The sequence below is a fragment of the Stegostoma tigrinum genome, chromosome 22, assembly GCF_030684315.1.
Source record: "Stegostoma tigrinum isolate sSteTig4 chromosome 22, sSteTig4.hap1, whole genome shotgun sequence".
Lineage (NCBI taxonomy): Eukaryota > Metazoa > Chordata > Chondrichthyes > Orectolobiformes > Stegostomatidae > Stegostoma > Stegostoma tigrinum.
The window spans coordinates 16,632,883-16,651,634 of NC_081375.1; the positions used below are offsets into that span (position 1 = coordinate 16,632,883).

At 41.5% G+C, this 18,752-nt stretch overlaps 1 protein-coding gene across 3 annotated transcripts in view; it reads right to left on the reverse strand.

Annotated features, from left to right (window-relative positions):
- Nucleotides 1-18,752, reverse strand: part of usp36 (ubiquitin specific peptidase 36) — an 89,115-nt gene that overhangs the window by 24,559 nt on the left and 45,804 nt on the right. For all 3 annotated transcript variants that reach the window (XM_059653671.1, XM_059653672.1, XM_048555015.2), the window contains 8 exons: nucleotides 18,487-18,554; nucleotides 16,295-16,365; nucleotides 14,645-14,727; nucleotides 8,028-8,139; nucleotides 7,408-7,548; nucleotides 5,875-5,975; nucleotides 4,597-4,735; nucleotides 542-1,135 (listed from right to left, as the gene is read on the reverse strand). In XM_059653671.1, coding sequence (XP_059509654.1) covers nucleotides 542-1,135; nucleotides 4,597-4,735; nucleotides 5,875-5,975; nucleotides 7,408-7,548; nucleotides 8,028-8,139; nucleotides 14,645-14,727; nucleotides 16,295-16,365; nucleotides 18,487-18,554 — 1,309 coding nt within the window. The remainder of the gene's footprint in view (nucleotides 1-541; nucleotides 1,136-4,596; nucleotides 4,736-5,874; nucleotides 5,976-7,407; nucleotides 7,549-8,027; nucleotides 8,140-14,644; nucleotides 14,728-16,294; nucleotides 16,366-18,486; nucleotides 18,555-18,752) is intronic.

The window sequence follows — 18,752 nt, forward strand, 5'->3', positions numbered from 1 at the left end:
GGCTGTGGTGAAGATGTGTACAACAATATACACCAGTGACTGATTTTATTTATTTAAAATCTTCAGCACCGTCAAATTTTCAAATGCTTCCAAGTAAAAGCATCCTTTATCATCACAAAGCCGTGAGTTAAAAAAACATCCTTTCCGATGAGATCTCATGAAGTACTATCACCATTACTCATTAACACAAGTACAAACTCATAACTGGTACACTTAAATGTTAATTTATAGGTCCACCTGAAAACAATACAACTTGGAAACATCATATAAAGCCACCACAGTCCCAAAAGGACCATAGGGATATTCTCAGAGGAAGAGATAATCGGCAGTGAATTTAACCTGATGGTCACCACTCCAGTCAAAAAACGATATTGACAAGGCAAGGCCTTCATTGTGGTCTCAGCCAGCTCGAGAACTGAACCCATGCTGTTAGCATCACTCAGCATTACTAACCACCAGTCCAGCCAAATCAGCTAACCAACTTGCAACATATAAATATTTAGATGCATAACAATTCCTGAACCCCACAACACACACCCACCTTTTTGGCTGACAGTGCAAGCCTCTTAGCTGGAGGTGGTGACATTGTGCTGGACTGTTCTTCTGCAAGCAGCTGGGGCTTTACTTTGGACACTCCCTGATCCTCAGCACTACTCTCAGTCCTCTCATTGGCTGAGCTGTGTGTTTGAGATTCTGAATCTGACTCTTCTGGCTCCGAGTGTTGGTCATTCAATCCATTTTTTGCAACATTGCTCCCATTCAAACTGTGTTTATCACTGCCAAAATCTTTCTGCGGGTTATGGATGTCTTCTTTCCCTTTCTGCTCAGATCCACCAGTTAACAATGACTTGAATGAGGTAGATGTAGGTAATTCCTTGCTTTCTGGTGCAGTCATCTTTGCATTTTCTGATATTGATGTTCTGCCACTACTTGAACTACTTGCCGAGTGGCCCTGAGAAGATTTTGGTTGCAGCTGAGGTAAAGATTTCTTAATCCTCTTCAATGACTCATCGATGAAGGTTGGTGCACACATTGGTTTCACTGGAAGCTTAGGTGACTGGTTAATGCTGTTTCTTGGGACTGGCACACCAACACTTGCAGAAGCTTGCAACTTTACTTGCAGAGACTCCGGCTTCTGCACAATAAATACAATACAGTTACACACATGCCAGTCCATCATCCTCATAAACAAAAGGATCCAGGAATCAGAAATACAGTTCCAGAAAAAATTACAAAGGCACCGACTTGTGTTTTTGGAGGGGGTGGGGTGGGGTTAGTTTAATGCAAAAAGGACATTTACAGTTTTAGCAAAGATCTGTAGCTCAGGTTGTGGGTGAGGTTGTTGACTTGCTCACCAAGCTGGCTTGTTCTCGCTCAGACGTTTCGTCACCTTGCTAAGGTATCATCATCAGTAAGGCCCCCAAGGAAGCAATGTTGCTGTACTCCACTTGGAATTTATACTGTCTGGTCCATTATGGTGAGTAGTGTCATTTCTAGTTTTGTTCTGTATAGGAGGTCCAATTCTAAAATATTTGTTAATTGCCTCATGGGTTGAGAATCATGCCTCTAGGAATTCCAGTGCATGTCTATGTTTGGCTTGGGCTACTGTAGTTACATTGTCCGAGTTTACACTTGCACATGGTTTTCAACCCATAAGGCAATCAGCGAGTATATCTAATCAGATAAAAACTGGAAATAACACTTTTCACTATAACGGACCAGACAGTACAAATTCCAAGCACAGTAGATCAACATCACTTCATTGGAAACCTCACTCATGTTACCAAAGCATAGTGACAAAATGCCTGAACAAGAACAACCCAGCTGTCAGCAAGTCAACAACCTCATGGATTCAATGAAAGTCACCGTTTCAGCAAATTACTTTGGTACAATGGTCAAGTAGAAAGATAACAGCGATAATCTGACTTAATTAATAATACCATCCTGAGTTTTTTTTTTAAAAATCCTGTAAAAGCCCCCCCAATTGGTACTGAGGATCAGCTTATTTGGAGGCTTTTGATACACAGCCTCATGGAGAGAAAAAGTTAGAGCTCATGGAATAAACAGGACACCAGCAACATGGATACAAGATTATCTGAGAAATAGGAAACTGAGAATAATGGTTTCTGGCTATTTAACAGGCTGGAGAAAGGATTGTAGTGGAATCTCACAGCAACTGGTTTAAGGACACGTCCTTTTCTTGATCAACATTAATTTTCTAGATCTTGAAATGCAGGGGAGAATTTCCAAGTGTGTGAGAATAACACAAAAATTTGGAAGCACTGTAAACTGTGAACAGGTCAGTCAAGTACTTCAAAAGGACAGTGAAAGTTGCTGGAGTGGACAGATGAAGTTCAATCTGGAGAAATGAGAGCTATCTATTTTTGCGGAAAGAGACAGTACAAAATTAAGGGTGCTATTTTGAAAGCTGTGCAGAAGCAGAGAGTCCAAGATACATGCACATTATTAAAAGGTGGCAGAATAGGTAATGAGAACAAATACTAAAATATACCACAATCCTGGGTTTTATCCAAAGGAGGCACAGACTATAAGAGCAAGGAGATTATGCTGATCTTGTCTATGACCCTAGTTATACCTCAACACAGTTCTGAGTACCTCACTTCAGGAAAGATGTGAACACAGGTGAGAGATTGCAGAATTGGAATTACAAGAAAGGTTTCTCATCCCTGGAACTAAAGTTGAGGATAAATCAAAGAAGGTGGGATGGTTTTGGGGAGACTGTTCCCACTTGGAAAAAGGACGGAGAACAGGAGGGCACAGACTTAAACTACTTTGTGACAGAAGCAAATGTGATATGAGAAAAATCTTTCACAGCGTGAGAAGAGAGGTTCTGAAATGCATTGCCTAGAAACACTCAAGGAAGGTTCAATCAAGGCATTTATGAGGATATTACATAACAATTTGAATCGTAACAATGGACAGTTTTACAGAGTTAAGATAGGAGAAAGGCACGAAGTCTTTGAGAGAGCTGGTACAGCCAAGTTGGGCTGAATGGTCTCCTTCTGCATCACAATAATTCAGAAATTCTGGGTATGAAAATAATAGTCTCCTTTAGACTGCTGCGTTGCTTCAGGTACAAGTTAAACCAAGAAACTCTAAAGCTTCGGTGTTTTTGAAATTTGTACAATGGGTTATTTCAGTTTTGGACGACTGAGACCTTCCTTAATTTCACCTAAGAGTTCAAATCCAAGAAAGTGTATAACTTTTCATGAAAACTGCTGAGCTCGTGATTGAACATCTGCTCCAGCAGGTAGCCATGAGCTGGGACTGGTGGGCTACTCCATAAATATCTATATTCCTCACATTGTCTAAGCTGAGTTTGTCAGAAATCTAAAGATGATTTGAACAAAATTTGTATTTTAGTTGATTCACTGTACTTTATCAAGTGGTTCTGACAGTTTTCCTGCTCATTTTTGTTGTTTAATAAACCTGATTGAAGTTGTCGGCTGAGATATTCAAATCCAGAATTTATTTTACAAGAGTTGAACGTACCAAGAGATTTATAGTATTTATTGGCTTGGATTTTCCAAACGGCAGAAAATTGTTATTCTGGGATAAGTGGATGTTGTGCACGAGGACCCTGCGGAAGCCCCATCATATCAGATTCTAAAAGGAGTTGCCTGGGAAAATGACCTGGCAATGTCTCTACACTTGGAGCCCTCAAAGCGTCCATTTAAATTGGAGAATTCAAAGGTTCTGCTGAAACTAAGTAAATAATTACCCACGAAAAGTTAGTGATTAAACCACTAAGCTGATCTCTACCGTACCTCACACAAACTACACCTCCCCCAGACTGCGAACACGTTTCAGACTCTGACCCGACATCCACCCTGCTGTCGCACGACCTCTGGCCATTAGACCTGACAATGCACCCCTCCCCACAGGTTTGGACAGCCCGGTTCTGGAGCTGAAAACCCTTTCCTACCACCAGATCCAGTCTCCCCCAACTCTGGACCTTACAATGCTGCAGTCTTAACTTGCAACAGGACCCAACAATCCCTGCTTCCCCAACCCCCTGCCCCCCCACCCAATCACATTGGACCCACTCGCCTACTCGCGTGCTCCAAAATGGAAGTAAAACTGGGAGTTTCTGAAGGAGACCAGAGTGAAATCTACTGTCATAGGCATGGTCTTCTTTTGTTCCTTAAGAAAGGGATAGAGTGGCAACTTACGTGAGATTGCCATTCTACTGAAAATCTGCCCAAACACGTCCAATCTTTATCAGGAGAATAAGTTGCTTGTGCAACCCGTTATCTCAGGTTGCTTTGCATACAACACAAATTCATATTTCTTTTCAAATGGAGATGCTTGTGGAAGAACAGCTTGGTGTTGAAATTCAGATGAAACACCTGGAATACATTTGAATTGCAGTAACTTTCTTCAAGAAATACCTGGGACTGGCGAGATTTTATGCTACATTTTCTATCAATTATAGAAGTCTCATTAAAGCAGGTCATTTTCCCATCAGTCTAATCCAAGTGTTGTACTCTCTTGTTATTACACAATAATGTATGACTGTTGATTTCAGTATTTCTTAAAATACAATGTGCCGTTAGTGACACTTAATAAACTGACCTTTGTCATCTGAGGGGAACTCAAATATCCATTCAGTGCGGGCTTCTTGGGCATGGTTGTGCCATTGTTGGCTTTGGCAAGGGTCTGTATCAGGTTCTGCTTAGATGCATCATCTATGCTGCTCTTAGAGTTTGGCATTCTTCAGGTCAAACAAAAAAAACACAATAATATTTCACAATTTTACAAAAGATGAAACTGCAAGTAAACATACACATTTCACTATTTAGGTCAACTAAGAGTTTATTAAAAAGCACAAGCTAGACAACATGAGGCACACAGTGAATGATTATTAAGTACAAAATAGTTGGCAATATTAATGTAATGGTTCATTTTCATTTAATTATAAATATGTTGGCAAATTATTTCCAGAATAATTATCTTCAACTTCTGTGTAAAATGCCTTGTGGGTTACAGTGCAGTGGCATTATTATTCAGTTGCCAAATACACTCTTCTATATTACAAAGTGAAATCAAATATGAAGCCAAAGATAGAAAATACTAACAGAAAAGGCACGAGCCCTCCATCAACCAGTCATCATTATTATCTGTGTTCACCTATTCTCCTGGGTTAGGAGAATAAAAACTGTGGGATTTATCCCTGGTTTCTTCACATACAACAACCATGGGCCTGCTCTCAGGAATCAAAGACCATAGATACTGGAGCGGAATTATGCCTTTTGGCCCGTCAAGTATACCCTCTCATTCGATCACAGTTAATCACACTTATAAACTGCCATGAAAGTACACAGGTTAGCTTTTGATGCTGAAGGTTAGTCTTCTAATTTCCTTTGTTTATTATCAAACTAAGACTAGAAATTCAACAAAGCATGAAGGGATACAGTGAAAAACACCAGGAGGGGGAATGCAGAAGGCCAAAGGGGAGATCAAAGACAAAATGTTTATTTAGTACATTATGTATCTTCCCCTTAAGATTGAGAAATATATAAATGTCCTCCTTTGCTCTATTTGAATATTATCTGAGATCTAATCATTTTGCAAGACCCAATATTATTCTGTTTTTGGTAGCTTGAATTTCTATTTACATCGATTACTCTCATAGCTTCCTCTCCAAATCCCCAGTCTGTCAAACAAATATGTTTGTTCACTATCGATGGCCCAATGTGACCTCAGGTAACTTTACTGACATACATTATCGTTGAAGTTTATCACTTAGTTTTTACACAAATACCAAAATCAGAATTTATAAATAAATTTCAAGAAAGTATTATGAAAGAACAAGATCTTATAAAACAAGAAAGTGCATTTACTAACACCCACCTCAAGTAAAAAAGTACATAAGCCTGTTGATTCAGCACCACCTTGATGTTGCTACAATGAACCATTGAATCATTCATCTGATACCATTGTCCATTACTGGCCTGAAAAAAATGTAATGGGTAACAGTGAAGTCCTGGATAAATTGTTATCTGAAGTTCTCATTATTAGTAAAGCTTGCTTAACTGATTTTTTTTGTTCCAATATCCAGTTACATTTAATCTTAGGATGGATATTCCATTTCTGAGGTTGTAGACATGCTCGCCGAGCCAATGGGTTTGGCTGCAAACATTCTGTCACCCTGCTAGGTAACATCATCAGTGTGCCTCTAGTGAAGCATCAGTGTTCTGTCCTGCTTGTTATTTATATACCTCAGTTGGTTGGGGTGTTTGGTACCACTTTCAGTACTGTTTCTCAGTGAATTAGACCTTGTGTACAAAACCAATGTGTTTGTTGACGGAGTTCCAGTTGGAATACCAGGCCTCCAGGAATTCCCTGGTGTGCCTCTGTTTGGCTTGCACGATAATGGAGGTGTTGGCCGTGTGTAGTGAGACAAGTGAGAATTGGTCGCATTCCTTGTCTCACTACACATGGCCAACGAGGAACATGAATTTGACAGGGACAACACATCCATTATCGCACAAGCCAAACAGAGACACGCCCGGGAGTTTCTGTATGCCTGGTATTCCAACTGGAACTCCATCAAAAAACACACTGAATTCCGTGTACAAACCACTGTGAAACAAAACCAGAAGAAGTAGTACCAATCACCAACGCTTCACCAGAGGCGCACTGATAATGTTACCTAGCAAGGTGATGAAACTTTTCAAACCAAACCTACTGGCTTGGCCAGTATGTCTACAACCTCATCCACAACCTGAGCCAGAAATATATTCCATTTATGATTAAAAATAAAATCCCTCTCTTTGTATAATCAAATGAATGAATGCCTATAATTTCACAGGATATTATTTATCAAAACCAGAGAAGGCTGGAAGTTATTTTCATATAAATAAAAAGTACATAATTTATAGCAAAATATGACCTGCTTATGCAGAAGAATCCTGTCCATTTTTTTTGAGACTGATGCGTACTTGCTTTTAATTAACATTTTAAATAACCAAGGTGTCACTGCAAGGTGCTGTATTCTAAAGTATCAGCATTTAACTTCACAATTAAGTTTGATTACTTCAGATTAAATGTGGTGTAGAATAAATTTTAAAAATGAATGCAGTACGATATACTTAAGACCAACTTTTCTGAATCAACTTCTAAGAAAATGACTGGAGATTCAGAATTCTGGATTCTCTCCATAAGTCAGTTGCAAATAAGAAAGCAAGTTTGGGTTATCATTCCAACAGTTAGGGAGGGGCTGTTTCATAAACCAAACTGATGAAACAATTATAAACAAATTGCTACACAAAGGTGGCTGTAGACAAATACAGACTGGTTCAATAAGAAATTTCCAACATTTCAAAAAGCAGTGGTAACTTTGGCTCAGATTTTTAATGCATTTATTAACGGTGCAATTCTCACCTTGACATAACAGTAGTAGTGTCCAGCATGACAACTATATCCAGAATGCACCAACACTGCGTACAATCCATAATTGACTGGCTCACCATTACTTTGGGACATATATGGACGCATATTCAAATGTTCAGGATAACCAACATCCTATCAAAATTCCAACAGTCAAAACTATAATCAGGTTTTCACAGTTAAGTTTATTTCCCACTGTAAAATATACCTTAAATGAACCAAAATGTAATCAAGTAAATACTCTTAAGCAAATTGCTATTTAATCCATACTAGCTCATTAAGAGGTTCATGGATTTTGTGTAAACAGCAGCGATCAGCAAGAATTTTTCTTTTACTTAAATGATCATTAAGGAGAATGGTTTTAAATAGCTGCAAAATTTACAATTCCTGCATTATATCCAGTACCTCCATATTCGATTCTTTGAAATTTTGCAAAGCGACTATGCAGAAATCTTTCAACAGCAAATGTTAATTTCTTGTGAATGGGATACAGAGCTATTGCATACAGCACTGAATTACACATCTAAGAACTACTCTTCTGAAACAGAAACATATTTTACGGAGCAACAAGACAAAATGGCCACTGAAAAATAGCAAACTGAACTTTGCTTCACCTTTGTGATTTTACCACCACTGAAGTTTGCAAATCGTTTCAAGGAAAGGGTCAACACATTTGAAGCTCTGTGAATGGAAAAGCGTTTGGTAGCTGGAACCTTCTTCTTGCATCTAAACAGAGAGTTATTTGTTGAAGTCATAATTATTGTCTAGAAGCAGTTACAGCAAAATCAGAGATATTATTGTGGACCACTGCATGAAGGACAGTAAAACATATGAACGTATAAATCAGGAGCAGAGATGGCTATTTAACCCCTTGATCCTGCTTCACCTTTCAACTGATGATGGCTGTAATCTCATCTCCACTTTCCCCCTTCCAACCAATAATATTTTAATCACTTCCTCCGCCTGAAAAATATTCAAACCAACATCATTCTTTCAGGTACAGTTCCAAAGACTCAAACCCTCAGACAAAATTTCTCATCATCCCCATCTAAATGAGTGACTGCTTATTTTCACACTGTTACCCCTAATTCTAGATTCTCCTACAAAGGAAATGTCTACCCTGTTAAGACCCCCAGGAATTTACAGGTTTCAACAAAGTCAGGTCTTACACTTCAAAACTCCAATGGGTAGAACTTCGTTCCTCAGAATGAAGTCCACATTCAGAGAGCCTTATATGTCTACATTCCCAGAGGTTTTAAATTGTAACATTTCTTTCAAACATACTTTATCCACCCCATTTTACTAAATTCACCCAATAGTAATTACTTGCAAATATTTGCTCCCAAATGTATTCTCCCGTTGCTGTACTGGACACTGCATTCTACAAAATGAAATGGACTCTGCAAATTCTGAGCCAACAAGGATGTATCCTTGCAGCCAACCATATGGCTGCATTAATGAATTTTGAGTGCGAGCAGCAGCGGAGGTAAGACGGACCCAGAAGACAGCAGCTAAGGTAAAGCAGTTTATTTTTAAAATTACTTACCGGTAGCGGGCAGCGGTGTTTTTCCTCTTTCAGAGAAGGAGCGGGAGCAGCAGAGGAAGTGACGAGGACCAGAGGGGCAGCCGGGAAGGAAAGCAGTGGCCAGAAATATCAGCAAGGCGGTTAAACCCGAGATTCTACAAATGTAGTGTCTCCCACCCGCCCTCCTCCTCTAACCTCGTTAATAAGGTAAGGTTCATTCTAAACTTTCTCTATTGAATATAAGTTTGTTATTAATTTGTTATTATTACTTGACGTAAGCTTTCTACTTTAGTACCGAGTGGGTGTTCAGATAAGTGGGGTATGGATGCTAGGGCAGTTGCTTGCTCCTCCTGCAGAATGTGGCAGTTGGGAGACGTGGCACACGTCTCCGCTGGCTACATCTGCGGGAAGTGCACCCAACTACAGCTCCTTGAAAACCGTGTTAGGGAAATGGAGCTGGAGCTGGATGAACTATGGATCATTTGGGAGGCAGAGGGGGTAATTGAGAGGAGTTACCGGGAGTTGGTCACTCCTAAGGGTCAGGACAAGGATAGATGGTTTACAGTTGGGGGAGGAAAGGGGACAGACAGACAGTGCAGAGATCCCCTGTGGGCATTCCCCTCAGCAATAAGTATACCGTTTTGGATACTGCTGGGGGGGATGACCGACCAGAGGAAAGCCACAGTAGTCAGTTCTCTGGCACTGAGCCTGACACTGTGGCAAAGAAGGGAAGGGGGCAGAATAGAAAAGTACTCGTGGTAGGGGACTCGATAGTTAGGGCAATTGACAGGAGATTTTGTGGTCAGGATCGGGATTCCCGGAAGGTATGTTGCCTCCCTGGTGCCAGGGTCCGGGACGTCTCCGATCGGGTGTATAAGGTTCTAAAAGGGGAGGGCGAACAGCCAGAAATCGTGTTACATATTGGCACAAATGATGTAGCCAGACTGAGGATATAAAAAGTGATTTCAGCGAGTTAGGATGGAAGCTGCAGAGCAGGACGAACAGAGTAGTGTTCTCTGGTTTACTACCAGTGCCACGAGATAGCGAGGCGAGGAACAGGGAGCGGGCGCAGCTGAACACGTGGCTGCGCAGCTGGTGTAGGAGGGAGGGCTTCAGATATGTAGATAATTGGGATGCCTTCTGGGGAAGGTGGGACCTGTACAAGAAGGATGGGTTGCATCCGAACTGGAAGGGGACCAATGTCCTGGGTGGAAGGTTTGCTCGAGTAGTTCAGGAGGGTTTAAACTAGTATGGCAGGGGGGTGGGAACCTGAGCTCTATACCAGAGTTGAGAGTTGATGCAGGTGAGGCAGTAGCAAGAGGTAGACCAGCTAGTGGGAAGGAACCAAGGGATCGGTTAAAGTGTGTTTGCTTTAATGCAAGGAGTATCAGGAATAAAAGTGATGAACTTAGAGCATGGATCAATACCTGGTGCTATGTGGCCATAACAGAGACATGGGTTTCTCACGGGCAGGAATGGTTGCTGGATGTTCCAGGGTTTAGAACATTTAAAAAGAATAGGAAGGGGGGAAAAAAGAGGAGGGGGTGTAGCACTACTAATCAGAGAGGGTATCACAGCTACAGAAGCTTCCATTGTCGAGGAACATCTGCCTACTGAGTCAGTCTGGGTGGAAATTAGGAACAGCAAGGGAGCAGTCACCTTGTTAGGGGTTTACTACAGGCCCCCCAATAGCAGCAGGGAGATTGAAGAAAGCATAGGTCGACAGATTTTGGAAAAGTGTGGACACAGTAGGGTTGTTGTAATGGGTGACTTTAACTTTCCTAATATTGATTGGAACCTCCTTCAAGCAGAAGATTTGAATGGAGCTGTTTTTGTAAGGTGTGTTCAGGAGGTTTCCTAACGCAGTACGTTGACAGGTCAACGAGGGGAGAGGCCATTCTAGACTTGGTGCTCAGAAACAAGCCGGGGCAGGTATCAGATCTTGTGGTGGGAGAGCATTTTGGTGATAGTGACCATAACTGCCTCACATTCTACATAGCTATGGAGAAGGAGAGGATTAGGCAAAATGGGAGGATATTTAATTGGGGAAGAGGAAACTATGACACGATTAGACATGAGTTAGGAAGCATGGACTGGGAGCAATTGTTCCATGGTAAGGGAACTATAGACATGTGGAGACTGTTTAAGGAACAGTTGTTGCGAGTGATGAGTAAATATGTCCCTCTGAGGCAGGCAAGAAGGGGTAAGATAAAGGAACCTTGGATGACGAGAGTGGTGGAGCTTCTTGTGAAAAGGAAGAAGGTAGCTTATATAAGGTGGAGGAAGCTAGGGTCAAGTTCAGCTAGAGAGGATTACACGCGGGCAAGGAAGGAGCTCAAAAAAGGTCTGAGGAGAGCCAGGAGGGGGCACGAGAAAGGCTTGGCAGAAGGAATCAGGGAAAACACAAAGGCATTCTACTTATGTGAGGAATAAGAGAATGGTCAAAGAAAGAGTAGGGCCGATCAGGGATAGCAGAGGGAACTTGTGTGTGGAGTCTGAGGAGGTAGGGGAAGCCCTAAATGAGTTTTTTGCTTCTGTCTTTATGAAAGAAACAAACTTTGTAGAGAATGAAACCTTTGAAGAGCAGGTGTGCATGCTGGAATGAATAGAGATAGAGGAAGCTGATGTGCTGAAAATTTTGTCAAACATTAAGATTGACAAGTTGCCAGGCCCGGACCAGATTTGTCCTCGGCTGCTTTGGGAAGCGAGAAATGCAATTGCTTCGCCACTTGCGAAGATCTATGCACCCTAGCTCTCCACTGGAGTCGTACCTGAGGACTGGAGAGAGGCAAATGTAATTCCTCTCTTCAAGAAAGGAAATAGGGAAATCCCCGGCAATTACAGACCAGTAAATCTCACGTCTGTCGTCTGCAAGGTGTTAGAAAGGATTCTGAGGGATAGGATTTATGACCATCTGGAAGAGCATGGCTTGATCAAATACAGTCAACACTGCTTTGTGAGGGGTAGGTCATGCCTCACAAAATTTATCGAGTTTTTTGAGGATGTGACTAGAAAAGTTGATGAGGGTCGAGCTGTGGATGTGGTGTATATGGACTTCAGCAAGGCGTTTGATAAGGTTCCCCATGGTAGGCTCATTCAGAAGGTCAGGTGGAATGGGATACAGGGGAACTTAGCTGCTTGGATACAGAATTGGCTGGCCAACAGAAGACAGCGAGTGGTAGCAGAAGGAAAATATTCTGCCTGGAAGTCAGTGGTGAGTGGTGTTCCACAGGGCTCTGTCCTTGGGCCTCTACTGTTTGTAATTTTTATTAATGACTTGGATGAGGGGGTTGAAGGATGGGTCAGCAAGTTTGCAGATGACACAAAGGTCGGAGGTGTCGTTGACAGTATAGAGGGCTGTTGTAGGCTGCAGCGGGACATTGACAGGATGCAGAGATGGGCTGAGAGGTGGCAGATGGAGTTCAACCTGGATAAATGCAAGGTGATGCATTTTGGAAGGTCGAATTTGAAAGCTGAGTACAGGATTAAGGATAGGATTCTTGGCAGTGTGGAGGAACAGAGGGATCTTGGTGTGCAGATACATAGATCCCTTCAAATGGCCACCCAAGTGGACAGGGTTGTTAAGAAAGCATATGGTGTTTTGGCTTTCATTAACAGGGGGATTGAGTTTAAGAGTCGTGAGATCTTGATGCAGCTCTATAAAACTTTGGTTAGACCGCACTTGGAATACTGCGTCCAGTTCTGGTCGCCCTATTATAGGAAAGATGTGGATGCTTTGGAGAGGGTTCAGAGGAGGTTTACCAGGATGCTGCCTGGACTGGAGGGCTTATCTTATGAAGAGAGGTTGACTGAGCTCGGTCTCTTTTCATTGGAGAAAAGGAAGAGGAGAGGGGACCTAATTGAGGTATACAAGATAATGAGAGGCACAGATAGAGTTGATAGCCAGAGACTATTTCCCAGGGCAGAAATGGCTAGCACGAGAGGTCATAGTTTTAAGCTGGTTGGAGGAAAGTATAGAGGGGATGTCAGAGGCGGGTTCTTTACGCAGAGAGTTGTGAGAGCATGGAATGCGTTGCCAGCAGCAGTTGTGGAAGCAAGGTCATTGGGGTCATTTAAGAGACTGCTGGACATGCATATGGTCACAGAAATTTGAGGGCGCATACATGAGGATCAATGGTCGGCACAACATTGTGGGCTGAAGGGCCTGTTCTGTGCTGTACTGTTCTATGTTCTATGTTCTATTAATGCCAAGGGCGAACCAGTGACCTGGATGCAGAGGTAAGCCACCATCCTGTTCCGTATGGCACGTAGTATGGGAGGAACCAGAGGAACAAACGTGTGAGGAGTAAGCAGATGAAATCACTCCCGTTGTCAAGAAGAAAGCATGTTACAGAGTCACAAAGCACAGAAACAGACCCTTCGATCCAACCAGACCATGCCAAACATAATCCTCGACTCAACCAGTCCCACCTGCCTGCTCCTGGCCCACATCCCTCCAAAGCTTTCCTGTTCAGTATTTATCTAAGTGTCTTTTAGACATTGTAACTGAACCCAGCACTCCCTCACTAAGTTCACACCACATATGAACCTCTCCATTAAAAAAAAGCTGCCCCTCATGTTTATTTTTCCAAAATTTTTCACCTCCCACCTTAAAATTATGTCACCTAGTCTTGAAATTCCCCATTCTAGTGAAAAGACAGCTACCATTAACACTATCTATACCTCATTATTATTTTCACATTTAGCACATGGATTACAAAGCAATATTATTGAAGCTGTGTAAAATATCTCTACCCAAAGGACATGCATTGTGTTTCTTCACTCATGCATGTACTGCTTCAAGCAGGAAACATGCTGGACAATGTGATGTATGTTCAATCAACAAATTCTGCACTGAAAGTGAATTAAAAACTCAACATAAAAAAGAGAGGGCCAGAAGCACCACAAGAACGAGACAGGTCACTAAAAGTCACCAGTATAATAGCTTCAGAAGTTTATGGGATAAATATTTCTTGACATCTTTGTGTCTGAAATCAGCTATTTTTGCGCACAGCCCAAACCTGAACCTATCCAAGTCTTACATGTGATAATGGGAACTGCAGATGCTGGAGAATCCAAGGTAATAAAATGGGAGGCTGAATGAACACAGCAGGCCCAGCAGCATCTCAGGAGCACAAAAGCTGACGTTTCGGGCCTAGACCCTTAAATCAGAGAAGGATGGGGTGAGGGTTCTGGAATAAATAGGGAGAGAGGGGGAGGCGGACCAAAGATGGAGAGAAAAGAAGATAGGTGGAGAGGAGAGTATAGGTGGTGAGGTAGGGAGGGGATAGATCAGTCCAGGGAAGACCTGGTCTTCCCTGGACTGACCTATCCTCTCCCCACCTATACTCTCCTCTCCACCTATCTTCTCTTCTCTCCATCTTTGGTCCGCCTCCCCCTCTCTCTCTATTTATTCCAGAACCCTCGCCCTATCCCCCTCTCTGATGAAGGGTCTAGGGAAACGTCAGCTTTTGTGCTGCTGAGCCTGCTGTGTTCATCCAGCCTCACATTTTATTATCTTCAAGTCTCACATGTGATCGCCACATAGTGATGCCTGATAGGCAATCGGGAATGAGCGTGAGCACCAGAGTAACTGTGATCAATTATCATCATATCATTTGCCTAGTGGAGGCTAAATAATGAGACTGGGACCCAAACCTTCCAGAATTCCACAGGACAAGTGCAAACATTTTGAAAACTACTTACTTCGCACACATATAAGCATTCTCACCACTGAGAAAATCAGGCTTCACAAAGAGTTCGAGGGCTCTGACAATATTGGGTGCTTGCTGAGAGACAATTGAGAAAGAATCAGACCAAAAATTAATTGCACAGCCATTGCTTTTTGTAAAAGTTAGGCAAACATAACTTTATATATGTGCTCTAAGCAGCAAATGTAATTAATCAAGACACCATCACAATTTCTACATCAAAATAACTGCAATGGTCCAAAGAAAATCTGTAAGGACTACACTGTCTCTACACTCTCTAATAACTACCTGTATCACTGTATAGCGTATGCTATTGTGGTAATATTCTATTCTACGTAAAATACTGTACCGATCTTTTAAAGCATGTGACTCATATGAATTCAGTACGTTTCAGCAGTACAAGATAAAATGCTGGAAGCATGTTCACCTGAACCAGTAGAACAGAGGAAGAGCCCAACATCATAGGCAGTCACTGCCTTGCAACATTTTGTCTGTACTTTTCATGTGTAGGCGCACACGGGTGTGTCACAATTCACTTAGTTAAAAGTTGATGTACCGACATGGCAGGTGATGGTCTAGTGGTATTATAACAAGGCTTACTTTTTCCTTTATTCATTTATGTGAGGAGGGCATCGCCGGCTAGGCAGCATTTATTGCCCATCCCTAATTGCCCAGAGGGCAGTTCAGAGTCAACCACATTGTTGTGGGTCTGGTGTCACATGTGTCAACCAGACCAGGTAAAGATGGCAGTTTCCTTCCCTAAGGGACCTTAGTGAACCAGAAGGGTTTTTCAGACAACTGACAATGGATTCACGGTCATCATTAGATTCTTTATTCCAGATATTTATTTCATTCAAATTCCACTATCTGCTGTGGTGAGATTCAAACCTGGGTCCCCAGAATATTATCTGGGTCTCTAGATTAACAGTCCAGCAATAATACCACTAGGCCATTGCTTCCCCAATTTTAATCCAGAAACCCAGCCAACGTTCTGCATGTGAATCTCGCCATGGCAGATGGTGGAATTTGAATTAACAATCTATCGGTGACCATAAAACTACTGCCGATTGTCAGAAAAACCCATCTGGTTCACCAATGTCCTTCAGGAAAGGAAATCTGCCATCCTCGCCTGGTCTGATCTATTGGGACTCCAGACCCACAGTAAAGTGGTTAAACTCAAATGCCCCCTGAAATGGCCCAGCAAGCCATACAGTTCAAAGCAACTAGGTGGAGATAGTAACTGCTGGCAAGCCAGTGACACCCACGTCGCACAAAAAAAAAGTTCTAAACCAGAGCCACAGATCATGATTGGTGACAGGCATATCCCTATTCGACAGATAGTTCCTTGATGCTTCAACCCTGCCCACCTCGCTGAGCTGTTCAGTACATGGCATAGCAGCATCAGACCAATGCCCTCAAGTTGTTCTCAAAACGACAGCACAATGACGATGGGCCTTCCTAGCTTGAACTCAACTTTGGAGGTGGTGAGAAATCACCACGTAACCAAATAAAATCCTCTTCCTACTTCCAAGTTCAATAACTCCAGCAGCGGAGGTTTTTGCAAAATATAAGTGGGGCCAATCCTTTTATTCGCACACAGTACTTCATGAGATATGTGTTCTCCAACTAAGAAAGATAGACTTACCCTTATTTCAAGAGCAATATCCAAATAAGGATCATATGTATCCGATACACTCTTGCACACAGAACATTTAACTTCGGGGGCAGGAAGGAGAAAAAGTCAAGACAAAAATATTACAGTTATTCATGAATATTCATCCAAACTGGGGAGAAAGTAATTCACTTTAACATGATTCTTCCAAACAGTTTCACAACTGCTCCGTTTTATCTTCTCAATCCAAAATGTTCCAAAGATTTATTGTCACATGAATTTGTGTTACAAATACAGTGAAAAGTTTTTTATTGTGTCACCATTCTCCAGTGCCACTTAAAACACACAGAAATAAACCAGACATAAAGGTAGAAAAATAAAGTAGTAAAGTTAAGATAATTATGCTGGCAAACTGAATTATATTTAATCTCCTACCTTTTGCTATTTTTCATAAAATTGAATTTAGACATCTGATTACTGTGGTCAAAAGAGGGTGCTGAATTTTATTAAGTTTATCATTTTAAATTGCAATTAAAAGTTTCCAATTATCCTAACATCACTCAAACAAATCCTATCCAAGAAAAAAGAACAAATTATTCGAAACTGGCAATTCTTCTTGGCCATTAAAAACTTGCGGGAACTTCTATTTCCCAATTAGTACAAAGTCTACAGACATAGCTAAATTACCCATTCCTGCACAGCGACCTGAAAAAAATTCTCATTTTAATACTTCAGCACAGGATATTTAAAAGCAATCAATCGATCTCTCCAAGCGCAGCACAGTAGCTTGGCGGCTAACACTGCTCCCTCACCATGCCAGGCACCCAGGTTTTATTCCAGCCTTGAATGATTGCCTGTGTGGAGTTTGCACATTCTCCTCATCACACAGGATGCTTCCTCCCTGCAGGAGCTTCCTTCCACAGTCTAAAGATGTGCAGGTTAGGTGGACTGGCCATACTGAATGCTCAGCGTCCAGGCAAGTGCAGGCTAGGTGGATTAGCCATGGGAAATGCAGGATTAAAGGGGGAGGGTAGGGGGCTGGGACTGGATGTGAGGCTCATCAGAGGGTCAGTGTACACTCGATGGGCTGAATGGCCTAGTTCCACACTGTAGGGATTCCATGATTCCAAGGTGTAATTGCATTCTCTAAGTAAATGTTGTCCTCCTGTGCCCCATCATTTCTCAGTTAAAAGCATAGGCATAATAATTTGCTCTCATGACTTTGTCAACTTCCACACAATGACTAGAACGTACATAGGAACAGCTGGGTACCATGACCCACTTCTGCTCAGTGCCTAGAAGTCAAGGTTCAGCTGAAACAATGAATTATTTTTATTGGAACTTCTGAACATTAGCTGGTAATCTATTGCTTGACAATTTCGCACTGACTCATTCTGCTACCAGGAATTTCTTCTGTATATTTAAAAGATGTTGGGAAGTGGGCTCAGTGTGATTATCATCTGTATTTTTAATTGACAGTTTGCACACAAATGTGCACTATGTCTGCTTCACCCAGCGAGGAAATAAAAAAAACTGCGGTTCGTTCTCAGTCCCAGCTGCTTGAGATGAAGTGCTGCTTTTTCTAAAATCAATAAGCTCAATTTTTTTTGGCAAATAATAAATTATTACCAGAAATCTCAGTTTTAAATATGTTTTCTAACATTAGAAAAATTAAGTACTATTAGCATTTAAAATAAATTGTCTAACTTCTAAACTGCACCCCCTCTCACACTGAAATGTGTATCCCATTGTAAACATTGGCTTGTGGCCTTCAGTGGCTGAAAATATTTGGAAAATTAATAATAATGAATGTGTTTTTCTAACTACATAACCACAATTTATTAGCTTCAGATACTTTGTGAATAAAACTCTTTCAGGATAATATCCCTTAAAATGACTCATCTAACAAAAATGATTTATTGTTAAATATTTCCTTGAACATCATCTTACATAATCAGGGTGGACTGAGTAGGTAAATCATCTGTTCACTCCTTGCAGCTGCTCATTTTCTCAATAAACATTTTTATAACGAAAAATAGGAAGTCCCTCGAAAAGGATTTGGTTAAGAGGCAGGAAGTCAACAAATTCCAGACATTCTTTTGCTGATGGGTAATACCTCAAATCATTACTCATTAAATATTCAACAACTACACTTCACTTTGGAAGCATTTTCTAAAACTTGTCAATTACATATATAACGGATAAAATCTCTCCAGTCTACTTACCCCTAGATCTAAGATATCCTCCAAAAATTTGATGCACCAATGAAGTAGCTTGTGTTTGACGGTCTAACCTTCAAAACATGAAGGGTAAGAAGAAAAAGATTGCACTGTTACATCAGTTGGTGAGTTGTATTGAACTGATATCATGTCCATACGTATGAATATAGGAGGCACTGTGCTGCATCGACACAGGGAGCACATTAGTTTTGTGTTAAACTATTTTGTTTCCCAGCCGCACTTCAGTGAACCAAGTCGTCAGAAATACATTG